Here is a 25,621-nt window from a genome sequence, read left to right on the forward strand (position 1 = left end):
AACAGACCCTGCTAAAGAGTGTGTCCGCTTCCTTCTTATGGCCCCCCTCTAGATACTGAAAGGCTACTCTCAGGTCTCCCCAGAGCCTTCTCTTCTCCAGGCAGAACAGCCCCAGCTCTCAGCCTGTCCTCATCCTCCCTCTTCAGCCCCTGCCCATGGCAGCCTTCAGGAGTGCCCATAGCTTGCCCAGCTGTTTGCAGCCAGCATCTGCTTGGATGTTCCTTGGAGGTGACCCAAAGGACAAGGGGGCAGAACACAAACGTGGCTGCTTGGTCATATGACATAAGGGAAAACTTTAAGCATACACACAGCAGAGGAAGCTCTGTCATGGGTACAACTGTTAACACTTTAAAGTTGTTTTATAACAGAGTCAAACAAATTTGAAACAGCTGCTCTATATGCTATTCATTTCCAGAGGCAATGTCTGTTTTTTTTTAACTTGCTATAAAAGAAATTGGTGCTGCTGTTGTTTACAAAATTACCCAGGCTGCACTTATGACTTCTAACTACTGATCTTGCTGTGCTCACATGGACACCAGAAATGACAAGATCAGGATTTTCTCAGCTAATGTTGGTGCCACGGCTCCGAAAAAGCTACATGTTGAACATGTGGAGGGGAGTGAGCAGGGGCAGAAAGGGAAAGCAGTAGACTCCGGTCCTCATTTTCCTCAAACCTTTTGTCATTGAACCAGCCAGCACTTTCTCATGCTGCTAAGCAATTAAGCCTCCCTGACACTGCGGTGTTTATGAGGGAATTACTGCTCGCCTCAGCTGTGCTCAGAAAGCAGCGGGTCAGGAGTCAGAGAACTGATAAACCCTCTGAGGTGCCTGCAAATGCGTTTAGACGCAGATTCCCCCATCCGACATCTTCAGAGTAGCTGAGGAAAGAGCAGAGAGAGCTCATCTCCAAATAGATTGCCAGGGGCAGGCACCTTCCATTTAATGAAGACTGGGTTGATCTATATGCTTTATTATGCTTGTTTGTCTCTGCTAGCATTAGACCTCAAAGACCATGGTGCTGATAAGGGTCCTTTGGTCTGGTATTATGAGAATGCTGGAGAGAAGCCAGGTAAAGGAAACGAAATATCTAAATATCATGAATCTTTCACCTTTCCATTTAATTATATTCTTTTACCTTCAGCTCCATTTTAAAATGGAAGGATGTTTATAGTATTTTTAACCCTTTAATTTATAAATCAAGGAGGTGATTTGGGATGCCACTTCTAAGTGATCCTGTACCCAGAGCAGAGGAAGGAGGTCGTGGGGGCTGCAAAGGCAGCATCCATGACACAAGCTCTGAAAGAAGACTTAGACCCCACATGAGCTGCTACACTGGGAGCTCAGTGATGTGATTGCTATTACTAGATCTGCAGGTGACTTCTTGCGTGACCCCAGGCAGTTTGTTTCACTTTCCAAGGCTGCTTTTCTCCCAGTACAATTGCTGTGACTATGCTTACCTTTTTTAAAAAAAATGCTTGGAGATCTTTTGCTAAAAGGAGCTCTCAAAGGCTAAGAATGGCCTTTGCTGAGTCTGCCGTCCATCACCAGGAAATGCCTAGCACTATGTGATCATCGTTACACATTCATGAGTCTCACAGTTTATAATAATAAAAAAATAGCTTATGCAGAACATCTGCAGATTTATTTTTCTGTGAATGGTTTCAGTCTTAGTCACTGTCACATCTGTGTGGGGTTACTATTCCATTTTTGTCCGAGGCATCCCCTCTCCCTTTATTAAGTGATGCCAAATGTTTTTATTGTTTAGTTTTTAATATTTTGTCTGGCATTTTTTAGATTAGCCTAGAAAGTTTTGTTTAACAGCACTTAGTTTTTGCATTTGTGCTTTTCTCACAGTACCCTAGATTACATAAAGGGCAGGAAGTGGAAGTAACACACAATGTGAAATAAATAAAAGTATTATTAATAATAATTGCCTCTGGGTTAGTCATATCCTTGCAAAGTGCAATTGGCTGTGTTAAGAGTTATCACTTTCACCTTGGACCTTCCATCCAGCCATTACTTGCAAAGAAATGCCACTCTTTTAGTTACAGTAATAATAAGAACAGCAATTTCTCATTTCTAAAAATGCCACCCAAAAAAGATTCTATTTCCAGGCTGTCCATGAGATGTACAAATGTTTCCATTCCAGAAAGCAAAACTGAGTCGTGGAGAGATTTAAAACATCTGAAAAGAATGTCAAAGTCTTGACTCCAAACTCTGTTCTACAACTATTTACACTTCTTCTGTAGTGTTTAAATCTTTGTCCTATGTTTTAAAAAGATGTGCCAATGAAAAGATTCTAATCTACATTACTCATAAGTTGATAATTCACAGATGATTCCATTCCTTCTGCTTTGTCAACACAACCAGTATCAAGAGCCAAGATGAACTCAGCTTGCCTTCCTTAATTTGGAGGCCTTTGGAGCAGCAAAGAAACCCAGAGTCAGATTCCTTGAAGCCCACGCCTTAGGATAGGGCGTGGGCATTTCTGCCTACAGATTGCTTGCACTGACACCTAATTCAAACTAAATGAATATGCAAATCTTGAGGCATTCAGCTGGATCACACTTTGCTATGCCAGCTGCACACAAGGATAAGGTTTTCAAATGTAGAAAATGAGGTGAACTAAGCACTGAAGAGCAGGCATTTGAAAGGCTGACAGCCCTGGTTCTCACTCAGCGAGAAGAATGTGTGCCACTCTTGAGCAGGGTTCAGTTGCCTTGTTCTGGGATCGCAGATGCTGACTTGCTGCAGGTTAGTTTTTACACGGACTACAGCCTATATTCCTAGGCTACAGGGAATCATCATAACTTTTCACCTTTATAACTAGGTATGACTGCAGCTCAGATGTCCTTTCCATTGCCCTCTTCCACATACCCATTTTATTTCTGAATCTCAGTAGAGAGTTTAACAAGAATGATCTTACAAATGAAAAAAATTAACTACGAAGAAGATCAACCTACTGGAGAGAAATAAAAAGTGGTGATTATTTCAATCAACTGAAGAGTCTCTCTGACAGATTGGCACCACATGAGTCACTTTGATCATTTTATCATCTCAAGATGAGAAGGAAGATGTACAACACTTGTGACATTCTCCACCTGCTCCACTCCATGGTTGTGCACGTGTATCTCAATCAGCCAATCATGTTTATAACAAAATAAGCAACCCAAAACGTTCTGATTATACACAGGTACAACTCTTTCTAGTGTATATGAAGAAAGGGAACACTTGAAAAACAATGGTGCTTAACTGTCACTTCTAAATCTGGTAGGATTTTGCCTCTCAAATCTTGTGAAGTTACCTCATCTAATCCTTTAGTGTGGCCCTGCTGAGAATGAGCATGAAGCATCTCAGTGAGAGGTAAAAAATCAGACTTCACTGTGAGAACATTCTCCTTATTTGACTTGTGTGTCACTTTCCTTAGAAACATCTCTCTTACATCTTTAACTAAACTCAATATCTTGCTGGAAAACCTCCTACTTTTGTTTACAATTTTAAATATGAATAAATGGTTATGCCTCTTCCCAAATGCAACTGTTCACTTGCTGAACTATAAGCATTACACTTTCAAAGGTTTTCATTCTCTGCAGACTGTATGTTGCTCTCCTCTGGATTCCTTCTGATTTTTCTGCAAAAGCTTTTCTGCCCAGAGAAAAACTGCAGGATCACTAGCTCCTCATTAAGGATTACCATCCTCTCATCCATGCTCCTTCTGCCCATAGAATTCAAGTACAGTTGAATTGTAAAGATTTTCTCTTCTTCAGATTATTCCTCCATAAGTCGTCAGTACTGAACAGAGCCGAAGTTATTCAGATGCCTTCAATGCAATGTTAAATATGCATAGACTTCTTGTAATAAAAAAAGAAAAGCATAGTCTGGGGATAACATTGTTTAATTTTGAAGTGAATTACCACATCAGCATAGGCTTTCAATGTTCATTTTTAAAGGTGAACATCAAAACCCGCTCCACGTATAACAGCACCTCAAGAACCTGCTCCAACTCCGCCTACCCTCACTGCCACACCAGCATTTTTCCACATACCATTTTTCACTCAGATCTCAGAAGGCAGTTTCTAGCAGGGGCTCAATACTCTCACTTCACAGATGAAGCCAAGGTACAGTAAGCATGTTTGTTAAACTGGCTGAGAGCCATTTGCTAAACCCACAGCAGAAGCACAATCCCCATTGCTCAGCTCTCAAGGCAAGACGCTGGAAATTCCCTTCTCCTTTCCTGTCTAAAAAGCAGCGGCCTTTAGGCCTGCGTGAGGGCCCTGCTGCAGGCCTCTCTGCTCGCCAGATCTGAATCCTCACATCTCCCCTTCTACAGGGCCCAAAATGTGAGGCGTGGGCCTCAGTCAGCCCTCAGCACCGCTTTGTCAGCAGCGAGCGGTGCTCAGCACAGACGTAACGGCCCAAAGAAGAAAAGAAAACCCAGCGCATTTCAGAAAAACAATCGATTTTATTTCATACTGAAGAAGGCAGAAGACCAACGCCTATAAAACAAGACCCAGCCGGCAAGACCCACAGAGCCCCCCGTGCCAACCCGTCCCAGCAGGGCCACGCGGGGCGGCGCAGGGGAGATCCCAGGGGAACCCCTCCGCCGCCGACCCACTTCCGCGTCCGCAACCTACCGCGCGTGCGCCGCCACAACCGACAACCACACTCCGCCGGCTGTCCCGCGGCCGTACCAACGTGTGTGTAACGCGCGGGTAGGGGCGAACGAGGGCGGCGGGCGCAGGTAGCTCTGCCGGAGCCCGGACATCCTGCCGCCTCCCTGCAGGGTTACTCGTTACCTTCTCGAGTCTGTAGGCGCCTTCCAAACTTGTTTCTGTCCGAGTTCCAGCCCCTTCTCAATCCTGTGCCCCCCCACCCCCCCGCGGCTGAGCTTTGGTACAAGCCGCTCCCAGCTGATCCGGCGGCTCGGTGAAACCATTCCGCTCAGGACGGGGGGAGGCGAGGTGCCGGCGCAGCGGGGGGGCGCATTGTTGAGTCACGGGCCGAGCGGTGCAGGAGGGCGGGCGCGCCTCGCAGCCTCAGCTGGGTCGCCACAGGAGGCGGCGGGCGGGAGGGGCCGCCGCAGACAGCGCCGCCTCGGAGCGGGCCCGGACGGTAGGGCGCGGCCGTCCCCCCTGCCGCGGCCTCCCCTGCGCTGCCGCCCCGGTGGTCGCGCCCGGCTCCAGCTGACCGGCCTGGAATCCCGGCTCGAAGCCCCGCGCCCCCCCCCCCCCCCCCGCCCTCCTGCCCGCCCGCAGCCGCCGCCGCCCCGCGCCCCGGCCCCGGCCCCGCCATGGGAGACGCCGGCAGCGAGCGCAGCAAGGCGCCTAGCCTGCCGCCGCGCTGCCCCTGCGGCTTCTGGGGGTAAGCGGGGCCCTCGAGGGGGTGGGGGCCGGACAGCGGGTGACGAGGCGGCGGGGCCGGGGGCAGGGCCCGAGCCCGGGGCTGCCCTTGAGGGAGAAGGGTGGCCTCGTCCCCGCAGCCGGGCGGGGGGGGAGGTGGCGACGGCGCTGGGGTTGCGTTGTTCTCCCCCGGGGAGCGGGGGTGTGGGGGGCCGCACGGCCTGGGCCTCCCTCGGGCTCAGCTGGGCGGGCCCTGCCGCCACCTCGAGCGCGGGGCTCTCCGGAGGCGGTTGCCGGGGCCGAACGCCGCGCTCCGAGCCTTCGGCTCCGCGGGGCAGCGGCCAAGGGGGCGCGTCCCGGAGTGGGGTGGGGGCGGCGGGGCCTCCCGCTGTGCCTCGGGCGGGAGGGCGGCTCCGTGCGGGTCAGGGAGCGCGCGGAGAGAAAATGGTGCTTTTGTCACCTTGTGGGGTGGGGGGTGGGGGTCGCGCTGGGTGAGGTCCTCGCTTTTGCTGAGCCTCTTCTGGAGACTAGGGGGTAGGGTCATCCCCGTTTGCTAAAAGGTGTGTGTGTTTGGGGGAGGTGTGGGGGGGAGAAATCGGCCCGTCCCCTGCTGAACTTCTGTCATCCCCAGGGTTGTGTCTGCTGTCTGGATTTCCTTTTCTCAAGAATCAGATGTATCATGGCAGATGGTGTGCTGGCAGGCACACGTGATCACAGAATGCCTGCAATGTATATAGCAAAAAAAAAAAAAAAATCAGTTCCTAACCTTCGTGTTTATGAGATGTTCCAAGAATGTGAGTCAGTAGGTTTCTGAGGGTCCACCTGAGCTCTATGTTGTCTGAGACAGTACCTTCTTGAGATATTGGTGTCACACAGCTTACGGTGCCCTGGGGGAGTGGAGTCTGAGTGGAAGGAGATGCAATAACAGAGATTGATGTGCCTGAACATTGGGGTGTTTTATTGAGCGGCAGGGTTTTAAATGAAAACCCATTTTTGAGTTATGGTGGAAACCTGAACTGCAATATGTGCAGTGGCACCATTGGGAGTGATTAAGCAAAATACAACTTACTGTATACTGGTTCTATTTTGCTGATTTTTGTTTTGTTAGGCTCCATATTTGGTCCTGTTGCTTCCCACAGCACAGTGGCAAACAAGTTGCTGTTATCTGTAAGGCGGTGCACTGGCTGTGTAATGTGACGCTGACATGAAAGTCACAAAGCACTGAAAGAGAACTTCTTCTCTGGGCTGAACTTTTCAGCTGGTTCAGCATGTTGTGCTAATGAAAAGGAAAGCTGGTGCGTCGTGTTTGAGGAGGTGCTTCGTGGCGATGGGAGACTCTCCAGAAAACCATCTGCCTTTAAAGACTCTGCTTCTTTCCTAGGACATACATTTTCTTGTACAAACAACCATCAAAATAAAAAAAAGTGCACTGTCAGCTGAAGGCTTGTTACGCTTCTCTGTCCTGAAGAAACTGAAGTATTGTCTTGTCATGACTTACTTGGGTCCTGCCAGTGCTTGAAGAGATATGCAGGTAAATGTGCATGGACATGTCCTTGTAGTGAAGCTGCCCTGGCATGAGTTCTCACGGAGTCACAGTTTTATAGCAGCTTTTTGAAGAAAGCAAAAAGTGCTAGGAAAAAGATTGGTGTGCGTGTGAAGCTGGAATTCTGCCCTAGATGTCAGGGTTATGCCAGCAGTGTGTCTTACAGAGGATATAGTTTTCTTAGTGACTTCTCTTTTGCTTTCACAGCTTAGAGGCTGTATTTGCCCTTTATCTTCAGGCTTATAACATTCAAGTTCGGAAACCAGTAATGTAACATACTAATTTGTATGAAATTTCTAAATAAAGGTATGTAGAGGAATAGTTTTTCTTTATGTATCGTGTGCAGTGATTGGGAGTTCTTGAATGCCTGCTCTTGGGTTCCCTGAACCATGTAGGCCTCAGAAGAATTCTCTGTCACTGGGTCGAACAGAAGGGCCTAGATTATACCTAGTAGGTCTTGGCCAGCTATAAAAAATAATCTTGGGGTTTGTTATTGTTTTTTGTTTGTTTTGGCTTGATTTTTTTTTTTTTTTTAAAGGCACCATTTGCAGTGAGATGAATATTTTGTGCAGTAATCCACAATAATAGACAACATTCTGGTAGATACTCAGGGAAACATTAAAATTGAAGTGAGCTGTGAATCTGCGAGCTGAAATTTACCTACTGGTGCGTAGTCACAACGTAGCTCCTGAAATGCACACTGGTATAGTGTTGCAGTTCAAAGAGTTCACAAGAGAGGACTGTATGTACTATTGCATTAAAGTTGGAGGGATTCTTCTCTTAAAACGCTGAGGTTTGTATTAGAAATTCAGATCCTGTCAGTTGCAGGAATCTCTAGTGACTGGAAAACTGCTAAACTCTTGATGTTTCAAGATCTGAGAGACTGAAAAATGAACAACTGAAAGAAGGGACTTGAGTAAAACTGTTCAGAACTTCAGAAACATCTCCTTAAGGTCAACAACTGACATTTTCTTACCTTTTGTGGGAGATCATAGAAGCCATCTTTAAACTTCTGCAGACTTCCCTTTCTCTTCAGAATGTCCAGCCTGCCGTTTCTGCTCTAGTCAAGTTCAAATGGAGCACTGAATCTCTACATTTTACAAAAACTTCTTTCACAGATATTGATTTATTTATAAGAAATTCACAGAACTTACCGTGTGGAAATGTTTTATTCCTCACCCCATCCCCTCTCTTTTTATTTTTGTGTTTTAAACTTCAGTCTTGCAACTATCTCAGTTTTTATTGGAAGAGTCTTAGTGTACAAAGGTTGGAAAGGGTGCAGTATGCAAGCTGTTATTTTAGGTTACTTCATTTAGAGTTTATGCTGTGCTCGTCATTCTTATGATCTAGAAAAAATCTTTCTTCTCTCCTGGTTAACAGACCATGTAATTTTTTTTTCTTAGATGAGTGGATTTTAGAAACCCATTTTACTTTATAGCATATATAAAATCTTCAGCTCTAAGTTAATAAAAACATGAAAATATTGCAGTATGCACGTATTCCAGTTAAGCCACTTTGCTTATTAGAGATGAGGCATAATCCTTTAATGAATTTCATTTTGGCAGTTCCCCATTGGCTTTTGGAGCACTCCACGAAGGTTTCATTTGTGTACAGCTCATGAGAGGGCTGAGGTTTTACTATTACACAGTTATGTGCATAGGTGAGAGTGGTAAGGTAAAATACTTCTTGGCTGGTAGACTGTGGAGGGGTAAGTCAGAGAAGGGTAACTTCTGCAGTGCTAGTGAATGCTTTTTGGATTTGGTTTTCTTTTTTTTTATTTTTATTTTTTAATAGTCCAGACTGATAGCAACCATTGCATTCAGTGACTTAGAACTAAAAAAAAAAAAAACAAAACAAAACAAGGAAATATGTTAATGGACATAAAAACAAATGAATTCCAGTCTTGAAATGGTGGCAGCCAGCAGGAAGTTGATGGAAAACACAGTATGATTAGTTTCATCTCATCTTATTTCTGGCAACTCTAAGGTACTGTAGTCAGCTAAAACTGATGGCAGTATTGTTTGAGAACATGCCAGCAGGGTTTTGCAGGGTGATGCCATTTGTTCTGCCTTTCTCTGACACTGCATACATCACAAACGTGGTGAGACATGGTGCCTCAAGCACTGACTACTGGCCTAATCCTAAATTTATTTCTGAGTCTGGATTTTCCAGTTGCTTATGTATCACCAGGTCCCTGCCATGCCAATCTGACTCTTCCCTCAGTTTTGTTTACTAAAATTACACACTTGATCAAATGGTGAATCACTTAATGCAAGTGCGATTGGCTTGTGACTGTATATCACCAAAGCCTGCTTCTAGCTTGTAAACAAATAGTGACTAATATCTTTGTGCCATTAGCAAACCTCTTCTTTGGCTAGTCTTCTTCTTGGTGATTGCTGCTGGTTGTTCCATATGAACTGTCAGTGTCTGCCTCTGTAATAAATACTTTATATTCTCATAGGCTGTGTATACTGTCCTGAATGAATAATGCCTTCATAAATCTAATTTTGCTGTTGAAACAGTACTTAGATGTTTCTAAGTAACATCTCCAAAGAGGCTTGAGAACACTGTAGGAATACACGATACCTTTCCCTCTGAGAATCAGTTGTTTGCTTTGCTTGGATCATGTACTTACTTAGCCAGGGTTTCATTTACAGGAGCTTTGGAGCAAGTTCTAGAAGAAGCAGTGAAATTGTCAGCTTATGCAAGACAATATATTTGCTACCAAATGGGCTTTTGTGGATTAGAGGCCTTCGTGTTCACTAAGGTCCTTGAGTGAATAGTGAGATGTGATGAAGTAGAAATAAGGTGCCTTGCGATAGCGCTGTGTGAGGGAGGGGCAGGGCTTCTGTGTTGATGGCAACAAATGTCAGGTTTTCACAGAAACACCAAGGCTGAAAAGACTACAAGATCATCCAGACCAACCATCTCATCTTTTCCCCCTACAAATTCTACTTTGATTTAAATCAATAATGTAATGATGCTGATGTTTTAGAAGGGTAATTCTTGTGGCGCCGTACAAGACATACAACATTTTTAAGTATAAAAACTTCATGGCTTTTGTTACTTTCAAATTTGCTGTAATGCAGTAAAACTAACTAACTGTTGTAGAATTATACAGATGTTTATAGGTCACCTCTCCAGCTAAAGTCTAGTGGGTTTAAATCAAGAATTAAATTTGCTTTTGTGGTCCTTATTTTGTGTTTTGGTTTTAGGCCAAGACTAAAATACTTGAATATTTTATTATTTATATATTATGCACAAACTTATTTAATGTTATGTTAAATCCATGGGTAAAAGAGCGTGAAGCAGCTTGTAGCAAAAGCCATCATTAGCTGCTGTGAGGCAGGTGTACTGCAGAAGAAGGAAGGAAAAATTAATGAATTGGCAGAAACAAAAAGCCTAACAGATTGATTTACTCCCAGGTTTCCCTGGGAAATGCTATGGAGAACTACAAAAGAATTGGAATTCTTTCCTTGGATTGAAATTCTGGAAGATTTTGAGAATTGTGAGACATGGAGTAGCTTCCATCTGAGGGAAGAGGGGGGAGAGAAATTGGGGTTTGTTTTGTTTGCTGCTTGGATAAGAATATGCGGAATAAAGAAAAATAAATTGGGAAGTTCTTGGGATTTCCTTTGGTCATAATACAAGCAGCAATGCTTCTCAACTGCAGTCAAAAAGTAGACTTCTTTTGTTTCTGAACTTTTCTGTACGGTGAGCAAGGAAGGTTGCACAGTTGCAAGGAAGGTACTGCATTTGGGAGCAGGGCTAAGCTTTCTATTTGCTGCAAAAGCTGACCTTTAGGAATAGGGGTTATTGGCACTTGGAGTAAAAGCAGATGAATTGGGTTTAATATTTTAACAGTAATAAACTCTTTTCTAGGAATGTAAAAACAATGCTTTCTTTTGTGGTACTTAATAGAGTAGGCAAGACAGAAAGGAGGTTTTGTTATTTAATAAAAAACGGCTGTTCTGGACCATACCAGGGATGCATTCAGCCCTGTCTTTGATTTGTGTGATAAGCAGCACTAAGGGAGGAAGCGTAGGAACAGAGCAAGCATGCAGCGCTGCTTATCTCCATATACCTCTTTTGCTTCTGGCAATCAGACATAAGGTTGTCCTCTGTTTTATGGATTTATGCTTAACAGATCTTAATTAATTTTTTTACATATTTGCGTAATGATTTATCGAATCCATATGCACAGCTGACCCTCACAACATCCCGCAACAAGTGGTTCCATAATTTAGCCCTGCTGCTTATGAAAAAAATAATTGGTTTTGTTTCCTTTAATCTTGCAGTGTGATAATTTTAAGGAATGAATAAATTCAAGCAGCTGGTGTGTGAGGGTGTTTTGTTTAAGAAGATCCAAAAATAGGCCTGCTTGATTAAAACTGTCTGTTTACTTCTGCGGGGAAGCCAGAATTTGGGAAAACAAACACTTGCTTAAACCCTTGAATTTATCCAAAATCTTCATATAAAATATTGTAGAAATACTTTCTAATTATAGACAGATGCAGTGCCAATTATAGGCAGCTGTACCAGCACCTTTTAATCTGACTGTAAGTTCCATACTGATCAGAATGAAATTCAGTTTCATAGCTGCTCCTACTGGAACTAAGAAGAACAGAGTGGATGTTGTGTGCTGCTTTTTGAAGCTTGCAGGAGTTCAGTAAAAAGTGATGTGTGTGGGTCACCGCCCAGATTTCCTTCTGTCTTCTTGTCTGTCAGTACTTCTGCATTTCTTTCGTAAACTGTGATTAGAGGAGGTATTGCAGTTTGGTCACTGCTAATGATTATTCCAGTTAGTGCTCCAGAATAGCTCTCAGACTACTGAAGTATTCAACTGCTGTGCTGCAGCACAATTGCAGTGCATTTTGTGTACTGCTGTGTTAGACTGAAAAAGTGCTTTGGGTCCTCCTAAATTTCTAATACATGTCTTGTCTGTTAAAAGGGTATAACAGAAGTATCAGTTTTAAGGAACTACTGCTATTGTTTTTAATTGCGTTTCAACCATTTCAACATTTCAGGTTTCCACAGAAACATTAATGTTGTTGCTCTGTGAGCCTAATGCGTAACACTGAAGTCTCAAGGTGATGGAAGCATTATAACTCAGTACTTCCTTTAGGATGTTGACATCACAGTGAGGCAAAGCATTAGCTCCGTGATGGATATATTCATAGAATGGCTTGGGTTGAAAAGGACCACAATGATCATGTGGTTTCAAACCCCCTGCTATGCGCAGGGTCACCAACCACCAGACCAGGCTGCCCAGAGCCACATCCAGCTTGGCCTTGAATGCCTTCAGGGATTCAGGGGCATCCACAACCTCTTCCAGTGGGTCACTACATATTTTCGTTGACATGCTATGCCGATTATTAGTGGACTTTTAAATTATTTTAATATAGGAGTTTGTCAATAAGTGTAGGCTTCTTTAGTAGCAGTTGGTGGACTTTATCAATGTGATATGTTTTCACAGCAAGACAGTGCTTATATTCTTTGAAGTTTAGAATGTCACAGTGTCTCCTCAAATAGACCACCTTTAGAGGCATGTTTGGGATCTTTAAGTCTTGGTTGTGGACAGTATTTGATCTTGACTGTGGTGAAACACTTATTTGGATTTCAGAGAAGGATGTCCAGCTTAGCAGGCAAATCAGATCAATGTGTTCTTCCTCCCCTAGTGCTCAAATGGCACTTGATATTTGAAGCGGTTCCTGGCTGTTCAGTGTTGGCAGAGCTCACCAGCATGGAATCCCTTCTTTGTACTTAGAATTAAAAATCAGGCATATTTGCAGCGTGAATTTACTTTTTTAGATGCGAGATTTGTGAAGGAACTTAGGTTTAAACTGGGGTATAAACTTTTTTTTCTTTAGCGATACTCAGGAAAATGTATTGGGTCTGCAATTCATGGAATATTAAAATCATGTCAGGCAACTGCTCTTCAGTTTGTCTTCTGATAGTGTCTGAGAAGTAGCACTGTGGCGATTGAGGTAATACCTGTACAGAAACATTGTTAGGAAATAATTGATGAGTTTTTACATCTGGTTTGCTCTCTGGGGTCTTGCAAATATGTGCAGCAGGGACCACTTTGCTGTATGTCTTGTGCCAGGATCGGAGGTGTCCTGTTTGTTGCCTGCTGCTCAGTCTGCCCATCATACAGATGCTGTGAACTTCAACCTGGTAGGTCAGTGTGAGGAAGATGAATTTCAGTTTCTTAATGACGTAAAATTTTTATTTGTGTTGTAGGGAAATTTATTTTTAAAATGACTTCTACTGACGTTATGTCACTTAATAAATATACTTTGGCTGGTGTTAGATTTACAGTGTTTATTTGGTGCAGTTTAAGGAGTAACTAATGAGAAATTTTGGCAGGAGATAAAAACTGGTTCTTCTAAAATTTTAATAAGCAGTCGGACAAACAGTGAGGAAAGGAGGTTGTGTGATGATTGCCATCTTTAGTTCTTAGCTTCAGTGTGTGCATTACATGCTACTGGGTGAGTTGTTTAATTTGAGGGCCTAGTTCTGTAATGTATATGTTTAACTTCTGTCTGTTTGAATGTAGAAGTTCTATTTAATTTCCAAACAATTAAGAGATAGGGAGAAGGGAACAAAAATACCAGATTAGAAGCAGTGTTAGTGCTGTGGGTTTTTTTTTTTCTTTTTACCCCATGATAGCTTCCTGACTCCTTTGAAAAGCAGAATCCAAAGCCATGCCCTCGTGGACATTCTTTGGCTGTGTCTGAGATCAGCCCTGTCGCCAGAACAGCAGCGTGTTGATCTTTAATTATATGTTGCTGAGGCAGTGTCAGAGGAAGTTGTGTATATAAGGTAGGTAAAATGCTGCTTTTTAGAAAGGATCTTTCAGCACTGGAAGCTTTATTGTCCTTCCAGCTGTAGGTTAGATTGTTTTCAGTCAAAGATGCTATCAGTACTATTCTAGATTGTTGGTAACTCATTTACTACAAAATTTTTCTTTACAAATATCTGGTACTGCTCTATAAAATGCATTTCTAGCTGGAGAAGGGTAAATCTTAGGTCAGGTATTCCTGACAGCATGTACAAGAGCAGGTAATGATGTCAGATCCTTGCAGTAGTGCTTGGCAGTAATGCTTGCCTGTTGTTTTGTATCCTAGTGTCATTTTTTCTTAAATCTCCCAGTAAACTAGTAGATATTAGTGACTTCCAAATTGTCTATGTGTTGTCAAATGTTTGCTTATTCATGCAGGTAGGTTTCTAGTGTTCTCTTGAATTGCTGGCATATTAAGAAATTAGAAATCTAATAATTTCTATTTTTAGAATCAGCTTTTGACTGCGTGTGTCTTTGAAGGAATAAAACTTGTTTTTAACATTGTGTGATTTAGGAGTTAGGGTTCTCTCCACTTCTAATTTTAATAAGCATGTAAGCCTGATTTAACATTTAATAGCAACATTATTGTGGAAAGTAGTGTGATTTCATTTAAAAAAAATGCTCAAAATGTTAAAAAATTGAAAATAGAGTCACGAAATGAGCCATCAATTGTGCTGTAATTGATAAAGTGCTTTCAGGAATAATCCACATGTACCCATAACTTACCTAACTAACCTAGGCGTTAATTCATTTCTGAGCTTTCAAAAGAAGGCAATTAACAATAGTATCTGAACACTTCAGATATCTCTTCTTGGCACTGGGTCTTTGGGATTAATACTTCATTGCAAAGTAATTGAAATTAAAGTTGCCTTGCAAATAATAATTAACTGAAGATGGAACAAATTGACTCCTCATTTGATTTAAGGAAATGACTGACTCTGCTCGTAACTCCTAATGTTGTCAAGTGCATGAAGTATTTGTGAGACTTGTAGTGTACGTATGTTAGAGTATATTTCTTGTCTAGATTAGATACTGTAAATGAGAGTGGAATATTGCTATGTACCCTCTTTTGCCTGTGGTTTGCTAATGTAACAGGTTAGTTGGCATTATTTTAGGCACTGGACATATTGCTGTTTTAACGTTCTGCTTGTGTGTGCTGACTCCAAGTACATAGATGTTGTGCCCCTTTTGCTGAATGCTGTTCCCTTTTTTATTTTATTCCCTTTTTGTAATACAGGATGTGTTCTCTTTGCGTTCGAGTTTGGAAAAGATTTATTATTAGCTCTGTAAGCATATGTGACTGTGTCAGTTGGACCATGCTTTCTCACCTGGATATTTTCCATCGTTAATGAACCATATTGCTCTATTTAATTCCACAGTTGTTTAAGATTCCTGAATGCAAGACCTGACAGCAAGGAGTCTTTGCAGGTTCCCAAGCTCTGTTCTTCATGGAGAGATGTTTGTTTTAAGTCAGAACCTGCTGTAAAACAGTGTTGAGCCATTGACATGTTGTTTCCAAGGATATTCATGTCTAAGGAAGTGCTTGTGGTGGGTGGAGGAAGTTTCTTTCAATCATAAGGGTTGCTATGCAATTAGCAGAGCAAGAACCGCCTGCATTACACATCTGGAAGTCTCAGGTGGTTTTGTAGCACTCTCTTGATGAAGATAGGAGCCCATTATTATCCATTATTCTGCGACACAGTATTTCCTTTTATTATTAATGTTCTCCTGTGACTAATTCAAACAAGACCAGAAATCTTTCTGGTGAATAATGAAGGCTTCCTGTCCTGCTCAAGCAGTTTGTAAAGACAGATTCAAGTGGTAAAAACACAATGTACATATCATTGCACAGTGTATAGAATTATATAGTAAATGAACAAATGTGTTGCATCATTCTTTCAAAATCAAGTAAAATACTGGGGATTTCATCACTTACTGTTGTAACAAGAGCTTTTAGTATTACAGATCAGAATTCAGTTGCCTGAGCTAACATGTTCTCTGACACGTGTCCAAAATGCAGATAACTAAAATACTGGTTGCTTTTCAAACTACTGCAATTGGAAACTCTAAATAGCATTAGTCCAGGGCTGTAAGAAATGTAAGTCTACACCTTTCAGACAGCAGAGCAGATGTTGCTGTAATTGTTGTTTTTTCTCGGTGTGTGTCCTTGGATCAGTTTGCCAGCACATTGCTGAGTTCTAGATGCTTTTGAGGCAAACAGTGATTTAGTTGGTTTTTTGTCCATGTTATTTCTGTCATTATTTCCATTATCCGAGTGGGTGATGAATTTCTGGCTTCTGTCAGTGTTTGTTGCACACTTTAACAGAAGTGCTGCTAAAACACAGAATACTGCTGAGGTGCGTCTGTCAGTTTTGAGAGTGAAGACAGCTCTAGCATAAGTTCCTTTTGTCAGCTTTGAATACCTATTCTAATAGTATTTTTTCCTGATATGAATAGCATGAACATTACAAGTGGAGCTTTGAGAGTTATTTTAGTTATTTGTGGGCAAAATGAAGGCTTCTCAACCAGTAACTACCACAGTGAATTTATGCTTTATACACATTTGAGCTGCTGAGGTTTCTGTAAGGTGGTGATGCAGACAGGGTTGCTCTAAAAGCTCATGTTGTCTGGGTGGCTGTGAGGGGCAGATGGTGAAGAAGGTAGGGGGAATGGTGTCGATGATCTTCCTCTTGGGTTTTATTGTTATCTGATTAATGAACAGCGCCTTGCCTTCTCCTGTATAGCTTTCTTGTGCCTCATCATCTGTGCAGGATAACTCTGAAGGCAGACTGTGCACTTCTATTGCATTGACTGAACACCTAGCTTGGAAAAAGTAGGCCAGCTTTTGGATGCACAGGCTTTCCTTCAGTGTGCAGGGGAACTTCTCTGCTTCTTCTAAGTATATATCTAAGTATTACCTCTGTCTCCAAAATCAGTCCTGTGTGTATGCCTGTCTCCTTGTGGCTAGCAGGAATCAGAAGATATCTGTGTTCTACCACATGTCTGGACATATTAATATTTGTATGTTGGTTTTCTGTTGTTTAGTTGTAGATATGGTTCAGAAACTCTTGTTTCTGCTAAAGTCATGTAGCAAGTGCTAAGTATGGCATAATCTTTATCACAAAATGTATTAGCTGGTAGCTATCTTTAGGTGGTACATATTAAATATGGGCTTGTTTAATTTGCTTAGATTCTGGTTGAATTGTCAAATGTAAATGTTTTCTATGGATGCGTAGGTAGCCTTTTCCCTTCCTGTAATGAAGAGAAAACATCTTCTTACATTGTCTCAAAGAAAATTGGTGCTTAGATAGCTAGAAGATCCAAACTGTTCATTTGCCAGTCTGCTGTTGAAAGGGACAGTGCGTTAAGTACAAGCAGTGGGAAGTAAGATGAGGAAGGAAAATCATGTCCGTGGAGGTCACAGTCCATGTCTGCTGTTATTAATGTTTCCTAGTTGATAGAGGCCAAACAAAGCTATCTCTGGTTCCTCAGATTACTGTGGTGAAAGAGGGAGGATTGTGCAGTCTCTTTACAGAAGGGGTCCTCTTTACAGAAGGGGCAGTCTCTTTACAGAAGGGGTAAAGAGTGCAGCTGAGGAAGGTGCAAGGATATATGATTAAAAGCTTTAATTGAGTCAAGCATGATCATGAAGACATTCTTTTTTCTTTTGGATTTTATCTTTCTGAGGGATTTGGGATGACTAAAGAGTTGGGTCAGTACTTCTGCTTGCTTGTTTAAATTTTTAGAATGCCTTTTAATTTCTGCTTCTGTGTAGAATTCAACATTGGTATAGTTGATGAAGCGGTAGTTATTTCTTTGAAAGGATAGATAATAGCAGGACAAGGGAAAATGGTTTTAAGTTGAAAGAGGGAAGATTTAGGCTGAGTGTCAGGGGGAAGTTGTTTACTATGAGAGTGGTGAGGTGCTGGAACAGGCTGCCCAGAGAGGTTGTGGATGCCCCATTCCTGGAGGTGTTCAAGGCCAGGTCGGAAGGGGCCCTGGGCAGCCTGGTCTGGTATTGAATGGGGAGGTTGGTGTCCCTGCCTGTGGCAGGAGGGGGGGGTTGGAGCTTCATGATCCTTGAGGTCCCTCCCAACCTGGACCATTCTGTGATTCAGTAGGCTTGCAGTGTACAGCAGTGTCACAGCGGTTAGGTGGTTAAAACTTGTGTCTTCTCTTTGTGTTCTGACCAAGTTACACAAAGATTGGATGAGTGTTCAGGATGAGGTAATGTTATGGGGCTCTTTTTTATTACCAGCTGTTAATGATCGCTCAGTGCTTGGTTACTGTGCCTTTGCCCAAGATTACCTCCAGAAGTGCATGAATAGCTGATTGCACGAAAGGGCCTTTGCTGTTTGCTGTGCGTGCGTGTGAATGAAATATTTAACCTGGCTTTGATTTCCCACAGCCTGAATTGATGCAATAATGTGCTGATGGTGATTTTTTTCCTTTGGTACCAATTAGCAAAGGAGAATACTAGGAAGTTGCAGCTTTTTCTCACATTTTCTCCATGTTATTTCAAAACAGAAAAATGATGAGGATTACATGATGGTGTCTGAGTGCTGCACTACTCTCACTTTTGTTCATGTAAATAAATATATGCTGTCTGCTTTAAACGCTTAGAAAGTAAAAGCTACCTTGTGAAAATGACAACTGTGAAGATTAGAGTTTGTGTTTGCATTAATCTGGATCACTGAAGATGGAAAAGCCAAAATACCAATCTGCGTAAAGGTTTCCTTCTCCTGTCACAGGATGAAGGATTGTTTTTTCAGTCGGTGTTTAAAACCCCTGAACTTTAGAGCGGAACGTGTGCGCTGAATTCTTTCTATGCTGGTAATTGAAATGCAATTGCCTGAGAAGTGGGAAGTGTGCTGTGTGAAATATGAGCAAGGCGCAGTGCATTGAGTTGGGGGTCTCATTCCAAGTTTTCATCTGGCACCCTTTCTGGAAAGCGCTGTTCCCTGCCCTGTCATCCATCGCCTGGCGTGCGATCATTTCTCATGGCTAGCATGCTGGCGCGTGGCACTGATTCATACACTGTAGCCAACACTGAGTTAGTGGGGCAGAGCATTCAGCAGGCCCACACTGCCTACTGCAGCACTCACAGCCTCACTTAGGGGGCTGCCAGTGCAGCTGCAGCCCAGTAAGAGTTCCTTACAGAGGGCTCTCAAGGCTTGGTGTGAGAGAGGAGGTTGGGAATGCGTACCCTAGGGAATTAATTGAGGGAGGCTGTGATAAACACAGAAGTTCTGTAGTATTGGAGGTATGAGGTGCTGGAACAGGCTGCCCAGAGAGGTTGTGGATGTGGATACCTGGAGGTATTCCAGGCCAGGTCGGATGGGGCTCTGGGCAGCCTGGTCTGGTATTGGATGGGGAGGTTGGTGGCCCTACCAACCTGGTGGGGGTTGGAGCTTCATGATCCTTGAGGTCCCTTCCAACCTGGGCCATTCTGTGATTCTGTGAAAACTTTGAAGGAGGTGAAAAGAGGGGAGGGTGAAGCATATTCACATTTTGATTATTCATTTAGTTTCCTCATCACCATTTCTCTTAAGTGCTCACCAGTAGGGGAGAAATAGTAGGTATTTTTATTATTTTTTTCAGAGAATAAAAACTTACTATTTTAGGATGACCTTGTTCTCTCTGTCCTCCAGCCATTTTTACATCTGCTGTACTTGCATAAAGGCTTTAGTTTTAAATTTATAAGGAAAATGTCAAGTGGCTAGGTACAAAATTTCATCTCTCTTATTAATTATATAGACACTGCAAACTTCTCCACATACTGCTTAAAAAAAAAAAAATCACTGCATAAATGTAGTTGTATTATAACAGTTTTGGACTTAAGGGAGTGGGTAGCATATTGGGGGTAATACTTAAGGTTTTTGTGGTGTCCTGATAATTTATTTTCCTAAGGTAGGCTGCTAATTGACTTCATGTAGTAGAGAAGAATAGGCTAATGCTTGTCTTGAATTAGTTGTAGGAATTAAAAGAAGTTTCATATTTAAAATGCAAAATGGGGCTTACAGATGCAGGTAGCTAAATGTGAGAGTTGAGACCTGTGGGTTGCTGATTACCCCCACTGGATTAGTTCTGCCAAACTTGGATCCAAGCGGGACTTAGGGCTGTTAGTAGCATGTTTGATTATGAAGCTAAACACTTAACTATCTCCCTGTGTTGTAGCATGCATGTTGGTTACCTAGTTGCATTTATCATTAGTTAGATGCTGAGAGGAGAGATGAGTGGCTTTTGTTTTGTCAGATTAATGTGTAATGCTTTCTTGTACTCCTGCATTGCTGAAGTTTTAATGGTTTTCTTTTAAAGGCTTCCACTAATTTCTGTGAGCTTTACCCATTCTGTTGTTAGTGCTAGCTGTGTACAAAGCTGCCACAGAATGAAGTAGAAGGTAAATATGTTTTACATTAAAGCTTACGCTTGGAACAGCAATTACATGAAAATATTAACTTGTATCTTACAGATGCAAAATGCCCCCTAAATGTTGACATTATGTGGTGCTGTCACCTGTTAGTTCAGGATGTTCAGTTCTAGAATTATTTAAAATCCCCAAATGGAGTTTCCTCCTGAAGTAATTGGGTAAAAGAGAAGAAATGTAACATGGTGTGTAGATCAGGAAATAGCTGATGCTAGGAGAGGTTACAAATAAGTTCAGCCACAAGAGCCTGCTTATATTGCTGGGGAGAATGAGCAGAAGATTGAAAACTGAGTGCTTTGTTATCTTATAGCAGACTTAGAGATTTATGACTGAGAGGTGTGTATGGACAGTGCTGAATGCTCGCTGCTGATTGTACCACTTGCTGCTTGCAGGAGGAAGCTTTGAGTGGTGACTGGGTCAGAGCGCTGGGCAAGGGTTACTTGTGTGCTGTGTGACCCACGTGTTACTTGCTGGAACCAATCACTGGGGAACTGCAGGACAACTCTTTGTGGCAGCAGATAGGTACAGACAAACTCCAGCTTTATGTGTGCAAGCAGTCAGAAAGGACTTGAACCTTACTTTATCACTTGTATGCCATCAAGAGGAGTGAGGATGATAGTGAAGTGCAGGAGGCTGAAAGAAATTTGTGAGAAAAACAGCAAAAACAATGTTCTGTGCCTTATAGCATTAAAGGTTTTTTTTTTTTTTTTTTTTCTTGCTGTTTTATTGTTTTAGAAAAAAAATAATCATGCATCAATAGACATTTTCAAGCTAGGGAGTCTCTGTAGTCTCAACTTCCCAGATTTCACTCACTGACAGGTTTGTTTAGTCTTCTTGTAGACTTTCAAATATTGAAAAGCTTGGGAAAGAATTCAAACCATCTGAATTATCAGCCGGTAGCACTGGATGGAATATATTTCTTTGTGAAAGTGGAGTTCTGATTTGTTCACTGGCAGGGCCTGGAAGTTACACGATCGGGTTAAAAACAAAAAGAACTTTTTATCATTCATGTAACAAGGCAGGCACAGTTCCTGTAATCGAGTGTCCTTCACTGAAAGTCCAAATATAGTAAGTGATTTCAAAGCATTTAAATGATTTCTGCATCAAATCCCATTGAGCTTTTGAAAACGTTGTGTTGCCAACCATACTTATGTAATATGATCAAACGGTGTTTGGGGGCTTGTAGGACTGAATCCAGGGCAGAAATACTGAGAGTATCTTAGTGGGGTGATTGCTTAGTCAGCACGTGATAGGGTTGTGTGTGCTGACTTCACTTAACTGCATTTCAGGTGCAATCGTGTAGTTCTTTTCTTCTATAAAACATATACACATTTAACAGTGCAACAGTTTATATCAACTTTGAAATGAGTTGGAATGAATGTTGAACAGTTGTACATTCAAATATTTTCACCAGCTGGCAGGATAACAGAACAAACTGCTCTTTATTTAATCAGTAGTTAGCTTTCAGTGTTGTAGTAAAATTTCAGAGCGTTCAAATCAGAGGATGCCATAAAACGGGATGAATAACTAACCTTAGCTTGGTCTGCAGTTCACAAATGGGAAAATGGCTCATAAACACATGGTCATTTATTAGCATTCTAAGTATCGGTGTGAAATGCTTGTCTGTGGCTGTGGACAGAAATGTAACTATTTTCATTGTGCACCTACAATGAATGCAGTGCCATACTCCAGTAGTTTTGGCTTCTTATTGGTAACTCTTCTGTCTAACTACTGACAGAAATTGTTTTCTATTTAAACAAAGTTAAATTTCCTCCTTGGTAAGATGCATCACTTCACATTAAATTATTATTATCCTGTGCACAATCTGTTTTGGGAAAATATGTTCTCAGAATTACGTTGGTGCAGCATTTGTGGCTATTTGGATTCTGTAGCGGTGTATCTAAATTCCTTGTGACCTATTCCCAAACAGCTTCCAGGTGGAAGTAACTGCTTTCAGGTATTTGTTGTGCTTTACAAAGGTGGCATTGCTGTTTTCTGTAAGAGACAGACTTCTTGCACAAGGGTTATTAGAGCTTGCACAGTGATTTTCAAGCGTAAGGAAAAACTGGGAAATCCTGGGTCTTATAGGACTGTAATCCATGTGTTCTCCTGTTTCTGTACAGTTCTGTTGTGCGGTGTTTAACTTTCTCCTGCCCTTAACTCCTTTTTATGTGCCTCAGAATGTACGCTGTGTCTGTGTGTCGGGAGCTTTGGTGGCAATAGGATTTTCCCTAATAGAGTGATAGGTATGTTATTGCTTTAAGTAGGGAATGAGATAGGATTACTGAGCACACTGGCAGGACTGTGGGGAGCAATTTAACTGCGGTAATGTGGGGGTGGGAGTGATATTGAAAATAAAGCTGAAATTTGGGTGCCCTGAGTCAGCACAACTCTCAGATTCCCATACTTCTAAATTCAGATGAACTTGGCAGAGCGATAGCCATCATTGGTATGGATGTTTAACATTCAACACTTGAACTTGAAATTACAGTATTGGTCCTTTTGCTACCAGTCTTTGCCATGATAAACAGTTGTTCTTGCACCAAAAAGAGCTTTGGTTTCAGTGAAATCTGGATATGTGCACTCCATAGGAAAAAGCAAGCCCTTAGTCCAGAACAAGCTGTAAGCTCTCAAATTCCAGGGCACAATGTTTGTTATAGGACAGTTTCAGCAGCATTAGTGACTTGGATGATGAGTCAGTAATGAAAAATGAGTTATTCCATCCACACAGGTTCTGCTTTTATGATTACATGCAGTGTCAGTACGATGTAAAGCCTTCACACAACGCAGCTTGTACAGAGAAGGCTCATGTTCTTACAGGTTCTGCTTTCCCCTAACTAGCCTTTTATTAATTTTTTTTATTAAATGGCACAGCTTTTTTATATTACATGCTATGAATGGCAGAAATCCAGCTACAGCCACTGACCTTCAGCTGTGTATTGGCAAGATAAAGTATTTTTTCGAAGCTCGTTGTTCGGATACATAAAGGACACCACTTTGTACATCAGTAAAAACCAGCGTATTTATCTGGTTGGCCAACTGCTAGGCTGTTTTTTAAGGTGCTTTTGTTCCAAATAAGAATCTATGACTCAAAGTAAAATGTTTACCTTTAAGGAAGTAGAAAAGGTACAAGGAAAGACAGATATGATGGTCTCCCATTGGAGCTGAGAAGGTTTGTTGAGAAACACTTCATCTTTTCCCACAGACCATTCTGCTCCTGCTGTTGAAAAGGCTTTTGGGCTTCACTGGATGCTGTGAGATGAAATGTTCCTGGTGTGTTACAGAAACAAACCCTGCCCTCGTGGTGTGAACACTTTTGTTACAGATGTTGGGGGGGGGAAAAAAAAAAAGGAACAAAGTGTACTCAAAAGTTTCTTACATGCTAGCAAAAAGAATACAAGAAGGAATATATCCTTTATTCCTTTGAAACTGTCAACACAGTCAACAACCTGTCAACTGTCAACAAAGGGTGGTTGTGTTGCTGTAGTTGACTGGAGAACTAAGGTGAGTTACTTAAATGAAAGTTAGGATTGTGTTTGTGGAGAAACTACAAGGAAAGTGTTGGTCACGTAGCGAGAAAATGTAGGCTTAAAAGTCATGTGAGAGGACTGGGGACATAGGAGGATTTAGGGCTTTCTCCACAGGTTTCTTTTTATTTTTTTCTTCCCAAGGAATAGTGTTCTAACATTAAAAAAAGCTATTTTACAATGCTAACCATTTAATTTCAATATAAGGGTTTTAAAAGCTCCATTTTTTTTTTTTTTTTTTTTTAAATGTTTAGAATTCTGTCCAGACCACGTGACTGTAGGGTGGTGTATCTTTCCTTTACGTTTTGTGCAAAGCCAAGAGCTGACTGTGTGAGTTTAATGGTTGCAGTGTGTTTGGTCTCTTGTGCCACTCCTGTTGTGATGGGGGCTTTCAGACAGCTTGTTTCAGAAGCCTTAAATTGATGATTATACCAATCTCCGTTTTTATTGCACTTATATTGAAGCAGTGAGCCTTAGCTTTTTATTTTTTTATCAATTCAAACAATTGATTTGTATAATTGACTTGAAAAAAAATAACATGGGCTCTTTGCTAAGCTTTAGGATTTAGATAGGGTAGCAAAGCTCGTTTCTCGTGTGATGCATAGAAAATGAAAGCTTGAATTGGTGTTCAGCGGTCCTAGAAATTCTGCTTCTCAGATAATGTACAGCTTCCTTTTGAGGAAAGCTTAATTCTGAAGTGTGAAGTTGCAGCTCATTGAAAGTCTGAGGTCTTCACTTAAGTTAAGAAGGGGACTTGTAGAATAATAAATCTTTTCTCTGCTTTTTCCTGTTGCTGTTTTAACCTTTACAGAGGAACTTACAAGCTTGGAAATTTGTTTCGTCAATAGACCTGTTGGGACTGTCAGGCCACTGCTTGGCTTTGGCTGAATTTAATAAAGTCTCAAGAAGTGAAAGTTCTCTCCAACCTTTACTGAGGGATCAGGAAGTGAATTGAAATACACAGTATTGTTCGTTTTAGCTTTGCTCAAGTGTTTTGAGAATGTCTCTCTTACTCATTTGAATGGATTAAATATTCATGTTGCCTTTGATTTCCTGGGTTAGTTTTTTTTTAATAATAATACTTCCCAATGTGTTCATTCTCTCGTGCTGTAAATTACTCATTCTTATGCTGAAAAGAGAAGCAGAAAAGTGCCCAGGATACCCATAGTGTAAAAAGGAGGCAAGCAGCCACGTTTTCCTTTTCATTACTTTTCCTTTAATTTCTCTGGAAATATTCTGGGTTATTTTTCGCATATGATACTGTATAAGACCTATCTTATTTCTGTTATCATAGCAGTCAGTATTTCCCCTTGTGTAAATAAGACAAGACCCTTGCATTAATAACTGGTTGTTACATATGACTGATATGATATCAGTCATACATTTCATGTTTTTCGAGAGTAATTTATGTTCCCTGTGGATTTATTTTCAGATCTCACGGGATGGATGGTGATTAGCAAAGCCCACTGCAGTTGAATTTCACTGTGGCCTTGCAATACAAATGTAAGCAGGCTGTGATTCAAATTTTGCAGAATTCAGGGATGGTCTTCTGAATATGAGACAGACTTAATGTGATTCATCCGCTGATACTGAAGTGTGGTATTGTGTTCCCATCAAACGTTTCCTTTACGCAGTAAATTCTCACCAGTGCTGCTACTAGTTGAGCTCATTTGGTGTTAACAGCGGCAGGAACCCTTATGCTTTGCAGATGTAAGAGTACCTAGAGAGTTATAAATGTTCAGTGCAAACTGGCAGAGACCCACAGAGTGCAGCTTCTGTAGTACTGTAAAAAGGCAGCATGCTACTAACAGTTGTCTTGTGTTGGTACTGTTCTGTAACGTCGCATCATCTGAGTGGTCTTGGGCAGAGCCTGTTCAGTGGTTCTATATGTATGCTTTAAGGCATACATATAAGGTGTGTACATATGAGTTCTTATTGAAT

At 41.8% G+C, this 25,621-nt stretch overlaps 1 protein-coding gene and 1 long non-coding RNA gene across 3 annotated transcripts in view; one reads left to right on the top strand and one right to left on the bottom strand.

Annotated features, from left to right (window-relative positions):
- The window catches only part of LOC128087043 (uncharacterized), a 63,103-nt gene extending 57,867 nt beyond the window's left edge, over positions 1–5,236 (bottom strand). Inside the window, exon 1 of one of the 2 annotated variants that reach the window (XR_008209641.1) lies at positions 4,797–5,236. This is a non-coding gene — a long non-coding RNA (uncharacterized LOC128087043). The remainder of the gene's footprint in view (positions 1–4,796) is intronic. The other variant, XR_008209664.1, reaches the window with a different exon arrangement.
- Positions 5,237–5,239: 3 nt separating this feature from the next.
- Positions 5,240–25,621, top strand: part of ZFAND3 (zinc finger AN1-type containing 3) — a 130,242-nt gene continuing 109,860 nt past the window's right edge. The window contains exon 1 of the mRNA XM_052695516.1: positions 5,240–5,361. Coding sequence (XP_052551476.1) covers positions 5,291–5,361 — 71 coding nt within the window. The 5' untranslated portion in view covers positions 5,240–5,290. The remainder of the gene's footprint in view (positions 5,362–25,621) is intronic.

The sequence above is a fragment of the Tympanuchus pallidicinctus genome, unplaced genomic scaffold (assembly GCF_026119805.1).
Source record: "Tympanuchus pallidicinctus isolate F22 unplaced genomic scaffold, pur_lepc_1.0 scaffold1, whole genome shotgun sequence".
Classification (NCBI taxonomy): domain Eukaryota; kingdom Metazoa; phylum Chordata; class Aves; order Galliformes; family Phasianidae; genus Tympanuchus; species Tympanuchus pallidicinctus.